At 46.3% G+C, this 6,085-nt stretch overlaps 1 protein-coding gene across 1 annotated transcript; it reads left to right on the top strand.

Moving 5' to 3' along the window:
* Positions 1-3,020: 3,020 nt before the first annotated feature.
* Positions 3,021-5,481, top strand: LOC146635153 (Fc receptor-like protein 5). Its single transcript, XM_085350506.1, has 5 exons — positions 3,021-3,051; positions 4,374-4,409; positions 4,583-4,846; positions 4,926-5,171; positions 5,258-5,481. Exons 1-5 carry the CDS (start codon positions 3,021-3,023, stop codon positions 5,479-5,481), a joined length of 801 nt encoding a protein of 266 aa, XP_085206632.1.
* The last annotated feature ends 604 nt before the right edge of the window (positions 5,482-6,085 follow it).

The raw sequence follows: 6,085 nt of genomic DNA, 5'->3' as shown, positions 1-6,085 counted from the left end.
GCACACGGGAACCTGGTGATACCCCCGCACCAAGTCAATTTTAGAAAAAATCGAGGTGCCGGCGAGGTGGGCGGAAAAATCCTGGATGTGGGGAGTGGGGTAACAGTCATTCTCCGTGACATTATTCAAACGGCGAAAATCCCCACACGGGCGCCACCGACCGTCTGACTTGGGCACCATGTGTAGCGGAGAAGCCCAGGCACTATTCGAGCGCCGCACTATGCCGAGGCGCTCCATTGCGGCAAACTCTTCCCGAGCGACGGAGAGTTTCGCGGGGTCGAGGCGGCACGCGCATGCGAACACTGGGGACCGACTGTCGGAATATAATGTTCAACCCCGTGCTTCGTTGCCGTATTCGATAAATTAGGAACAGTCAGTGAAGGGAACTCCAAGAGCAAACGCTGAAAAACATTCCCTGAAGTCACTAAATTAGCACGATTCAGGGGCTCGATGGCACGATTAAGCGTCTGTTAGCGACATCGACCAGCAGTCCGTGGGCACAAAGAAAATCAGCGCCCAAAATAGGTACAGAGCTAGCGGCAACAACAAAGGTCCATTGGAAATCCCGACCATGAAAACAAACAGTCACGAACCTTTCCCCAAACGTTGTGATGGGAGAGCCATTAGCCGCAATAAGCTGCGGTCCGCAGCCCGCTGCTAAACTGTCGGCTCCGGACGGGGGAAGGAGGCTCTTCTGGGAGCCGGAGTCAACCAGGAAACGTCTCCCAGAGCGCGAGTCTTCTATGAAGAGCAGTTTTTCTTTGTCGCCAGCGGTCGCGGCCGCTACAGCGCGCTGGCGGGGTCCATGTCCCAGGGTCAGAAAAGCGCATGGCGGCAGGCAGCGGCGCGCTCCGGCGCCAAAACGCTGATGGTAGAAACAGAGGTCCCGTCCGTGGTGTCGCTGTGCCGCGATCTTTGCCATCAGCGAAGGATCGGGTACGTCGTGGCAGGTCAGCGGGGAAGTGTAAGGCACCGCCGGCGAGGCTGGAACTAGGTCGTGATCGTGGGAAGTGCGGGTAGCCAGGAGAATACGATCCGCGTCCTCAGCCAGGGAGCGATAATCCTTCGTGCCCAGAAGCGGAGAGTTGGCGAGGCCGGCTCTCACGGCCACCGGCAGCTGTCTGAGGAAAATGTGGGTGAAGAGGAATCCCCCGTCGTCCGGTCCGAGAAAGGATAGCATGTGCTCCATCAGTTCGAGAGCCGTACCACCACCCAGGCCTGAGAGGGAGAGGAGCTTCTCGGCTCGCTCTGCGTCGGTGAGGGCATAGCGCCGAAGAAGCAGCTCCTTAAGGGCGGCGTACTTCTCTCGGGTGGGTGGGTCCTGGAGGAGAGTCAACGCACGACGGGTGGCTAGAGGGTCGAGAGAAGCCTCCACATGGTGATATTTCGTGTCGTCAGCCGAGATGCCACGAAGGGCGAACTGGGCCTCCACGTGTACGAACCACGACGGGGGATCGTGAAGCCAAAAGTCCGGCAGCTCAAGCACCACAGCAAACATAGCTGTAGCTGGAGACAGAGGGCTGGCGGCTGCTGATGCATCCAGAGCGGAGTCGGCGCCACCATTGGACTGCAGCATGTTCGAGTCAGGGGTCACCAATGTGGAGGTAAACACAGACGACACGAGAGCTCTCGATAAACACTGCTCGTTTATTCCTCATCACCACAGAACTGAACACTTTCCCTCCAAAACACAGCAACAATACTTCCTGAGAAACTGGGTGTGAGTGGAGCCCTCCAGTGGTCCACCACAATGGTGTAGTTTCAGCCTCTGGAACACTTTGGACCTTGTGTTGTGACATTTGGCAGTGCCATTACTGAGCATTAAATCCCTCAACAGAGTTGATTAGGATTTAAAATGTAAACAAGTTGTTCACATGAAGACTTCATTGTCAGTACAAGGTGTCTAAGGAGAAAAACTGACCAGGCTTAATCTACTATGATACAATACATTACTTTCACTTCTGAAACCACAAAAACAACTTCCTGTTGTTGACACTAGTTAACTGTAGTTTTACTGTGATGAGACCTCTCACCACAGTGTGTCCTGGTTTGGCTAACAGAAGTGTTCATGTTGTGAGAAAAAGTTTGCTTTGTGCTCTGTGGTGAAGCGTCTCAGTCTGCATTAAAAGAAGATGGCACCTTTGTGGTCGTCTGACTTCCATTTTCTCAGAAACACCCACTGGTCCTTTCTAATCAGATGTTTTTCAGCAGAGGTGGTAAGCTGCTTAGAAAAGTTCAGGATATCAAACTGGACATCTCTCAGAAAGGGAAAGTTTTTCTGTCATTTTAAATAATTCAAATAATGCACTTCGAAAAAAAACAATGGAAAGTAAGAGTAATAAATTTGCTGTAACATAACCTGCATTCTGTGGTCAAAAAAACCCCTTGAAACTCGTCAGTTAACAAATAATAATTATTATTTTGGATAAATAAATAAAGCTTTTTCGGTATCAAGGTGTCTGCAGGCATTCACACCTCAGCTTCGGTGCTGTTGTTCTGCACACTGGAGGCACAGTTCAATTCCCTCTCCCAGAGAATGCAGCACTCATGCCACCGACACTCTTCCTTCACCAAGCAACTCCTGGTAGGGAGTGAAAATGATTTCTTTTTTCATGTTCCTCCTGAGATGGTTAATACCAAAAACGTAAACACTCTTCAAAACCTATTAAGAACATCAAATCTAAAATCGTTTATTCCAAGGCTGCTGATTCGTTGGGCTAAAAAGACTGCTCATTCTCTTCATTTTGAGAATACGAGAATGGAGAATCTGGAGTCCCAGATTTAAACCTAGAGGGTCCCCCCACAGAGGGACAAAAGGACCCCTGAACCTTCACAGACAAGTTACATCTTAAAATTAATCTGTTAATAACATACATAAAATAATAATATTTACACGATGAAAAGTAGTATCCCACCTCTGTATTTGAATCTATAGAAAGCTGGTGCTCAGGGGAAGAGGGCGGGCTTTACTTGGTGTCAGTGACAGAAATGAAAAAAAGCTCAAATGAGTGAGAAGGACGATGAAGGAAACATCTGTGCTGTGTCTGCTCTGTAAGTAGAATCTCTGTGTTTGTTTGAATTCTTGTACTTTGACTGTCTGCTCTCCTGATAACTGATGATGGAGGAGAAGACATGAAAAACAAATCAGGCTGAATTCAAGTTCAAAACACCACGAGGACCAACTGCAGGTCTGAACTGACTCTTTATCTTTGCTCAGGAGTCGATGAAACACAGCAGGCAGTGAAAAGATCAAATCATTCACTCATTATATCAACACAGCTGCACAGTGGACACGACCTTGCTGTGTCATTATAAGTAGTGGATATTTTCGATGTAATCACAGTGTATTCAGTGCACATGACTGTAATCATTATGATCACTCTAAGACAGGGGTCGGGTACCTTTTTTGGCTGAGAGAGCCATGAACGCCATATTTTAAAAATGTAATTCCATGAGAGCCATACACTAGGTTTAAGCACAACAACATTTTCTACCCTTGTAAGGAGAATGTTATGGTCAACCGTATTAAAAGTAGAAGTTCGATCTAATAAAACTACAGAGCGCGCCCTGAAAACAGGATAAAGACATGTTGTGGAAGAGAGACAGAGATTAATAACAGATATGATTCAATGCAGAGAGGTCTGGGATGTCATGCTTGGAGAAAACTCTCCTGAGTTTTTCTGATACACCGGCTACATAGGGGATGACAACGTTGTTGCGTCTGTCCTTCTTATCCTCCTTCGCTGGTGTCTGGTCTTCTTTTCTGTGCCTCTTTGCTGACTTTAAGAACGCCCATTTAGGATAGCCGCACGTTTTGAGTGCTTCCTTTACATGTGTGTGTTCCTTCTTTTTTCCTTCAGGCTTAGAGGGAACATGTTCTGCCCGGTGGTGTAGGGTCCTAATTACTCCAAGTTTGTGTTCCAGAGGGTGATGGGAGTCGAACAGGAGGTACTGGTCTGTGTGTGTGGGCTTCCGGTAAATTTCGATGTTGAGTTTGCCGTTCTCTTCAATGTGCACGGCGCAGTCCAGGAAAGGCAAACAGTTGTCCTTTGTGTCTTCCCTGGTGAACTTGATATTTTTATCCACAGCGTTAATGTGCGCAGTGAAGGATTCCACTTCTTGTGTCTTGATTTTGACCCAGGTGTCGTCCACATATCTGTACCAGTGGCTGGGTACTCTTCCTTTGAAAGAGCCAAGAGCCTTCCTTTCCACTTCCTCCATGTAAAGGTTGGCTACAATAGGTGACAATAGGCTCCCCCGTGTCACCTATTGTAGCAAATTGTAGTCATTTCCTTCCACATATAGCTTTGCTGTTTGTGTGGAGTTGTTCTTTATGTTCACCTCAAATCAACCTGAGTGTCATTTCTCTTTAGTTCTGATCTCACTGCTGAGCTGCACAACAAACCAAGGTCAGTAACCTTCTTCTGTCACAGTTTAAACCTGAGAAATGCTCACTGATATGACCTGATGGGGTTCATGTTTCACAATGGATTTTGAATAAAAAACTGTTGAAATGAAGCAATAATTCCAAAATTTGCAACAGCAAACAGATCATCAGTTTTTTTTATTTTAACCCTCACAGCTCGTCTGACTGTGAGTCCCAGCAGATCTCAGTTCTTTAAAGGAGCCTTTGTGTCTCTGAGCTGTGAGGAGGACGACAGCTCTGCTGGATGGACTCTGAGGAGAAACACAAGCACACGACAGAGGACTCAGTGTGGAGATGGGTGGGGAAAACCAGCTGGTTCTTCCTGTAACATCAGTAACACATATCAAGTGGACAGTGGAGTTTACTGGTGTGAGTCCAGAGAGGGTCCCATCAGTAACATGGTTAACCTGACAGTCACTGGTAAGCTGAGTGTGTGGAGTTAGTGTTGATGAAGCTGTGTGTAAATGGATGAAATGCTGTAGTTTGTCTCTGTGTTGAGGTGGATCAGTGATCCTGCAGAGTCCTGTCCTCCCTGTGATGGAGGGAGATGACGTCACTCTGCTCTGTAAAACAAAGACCACTCCCTCCAACCTCCCAGCTGCTTTCTGTAAAGATGGCTCCCTCATCAGGAAGCAGCCTACAGGTCACATGACCATCCAGCATGTTTCCAGGTCTGATGAAGGCCTCTACAAGTGTGACATCAGCGGTCATGGAGAGTCTCCATCCAGCTGGATCACTGTCACAGGTGACACACTCACCTGTCTGTGTTTCTGCAGCTTTCAACATTCACAATGTGACGACAACTTAATGACTGTGTTTGCTTTATTATAGGGGAACACACCACCACACCTCCACCTACATCCACACCTCCACCTACATCCACCTGTCCTCCTGGTTCCACCTCCATCATTTTTCCTCCATCACTCTCTCCTCCTGTTCTCTCTGTGTTTTCATTTGTTGTATCAGTGTGTGTTGTGGTTCTACTGGTGTTACTGGTTCTGCTGGTGAGACGATGTGTTCACAGGAAACCTGAAGGTGAGACTCAGACTTCCTGATCTTTCATGTCTGAGTTTGTTTAGTAGAATAAAGTTCACATTCATGATGACCACAGTAATGACTTGATTAAATGTAATCTCTGTTTAGATATTTAATTTGAATTATTTTTCATTTTGGAAAATTTCAGCAGATCAACAAGCTGGAGAAGATGACATCATCACACGTGTCATGTACCATGCTGTCAAAATACAAAGTAGAGGTACCGCTGTGTTTCCTTCACTCGGTTTTTAGTGTTTTGTGTCTGTGTGTGTTTTGGGAGTAGATGTGTGTTTTATAATGTGAGGACATTCATAAATATTTAAGCCATATTTTGCTTGAAAGTTGTAGTAACAAACATGATGGTTGCAACGCTCTCAAAGAGCCAATCAGCAGCTTAAACACAAAGTATATGAACATCAGAAAGTTTCAGCTTCTTTTTTATCATAGTAAGGATGGAGTTCAATATACTTATGGTAACTTCCTGGATTACTGTGTGGGGAATAAATTTCTTTAGGAAAGTGATTATTAGAGGAACAGCAGCTTTTTTCACTTGTTCTTTTCACCTCTGCAAGTTTCTGCTCAGTCTGTTTATTGTTCTAATGAAGACTTATTAGAAAATCCTTA

The sequence above is a fragment of the Diplotaxodon limnothrissa genome, linkage group LG3 (genome assembly GCF_057381915.1).
Source record: "Diplotaxodon limnothrissa isolate DT_005_m linkage group LG3, D_limnothrissa_male_GT1.1, whole genome shotgun sequence".
Taxonomy (NCBI): domain Eukaryota; kingdom Metazoa; phylum Chordata; class Actinopteri; order Cichliformes; family Cichlidae; genus Diplotaxodon; species Diplotaxodon limnothrissa.
The sequence above is the reverse complement of the archived record's forward strand: the minus strand, read 5'-3'. Positions and strand labels throughout refer to the sequence as shown.

What these genes read in the sequence shown, in the direction of transcription:
- LOC146635153 (XM_085350506.1), top strand. Translation starts at nt 3,021, where the DNA reads ATGAAGGAAACATCTGTGCTGTGTCTGCTCT. An exon ending in ATCTGTGCTGTGTCTGCTCT is followed by an intron (nt 3,052 to 4,373) that starts GTAAGTAGAATC and finishes ATTTCTCTTTAG; the next exon opens with TTCTGATCTCACTGCTGAGC. An exon ending in CAGCTGGATCACTGTCACAG is followed by an intron (nt 5,172 to 5,257) that starts GTGACACACTCA and finishes GCTTTATTATAG; the next exon opens with GGGAACACACCACCACACCT.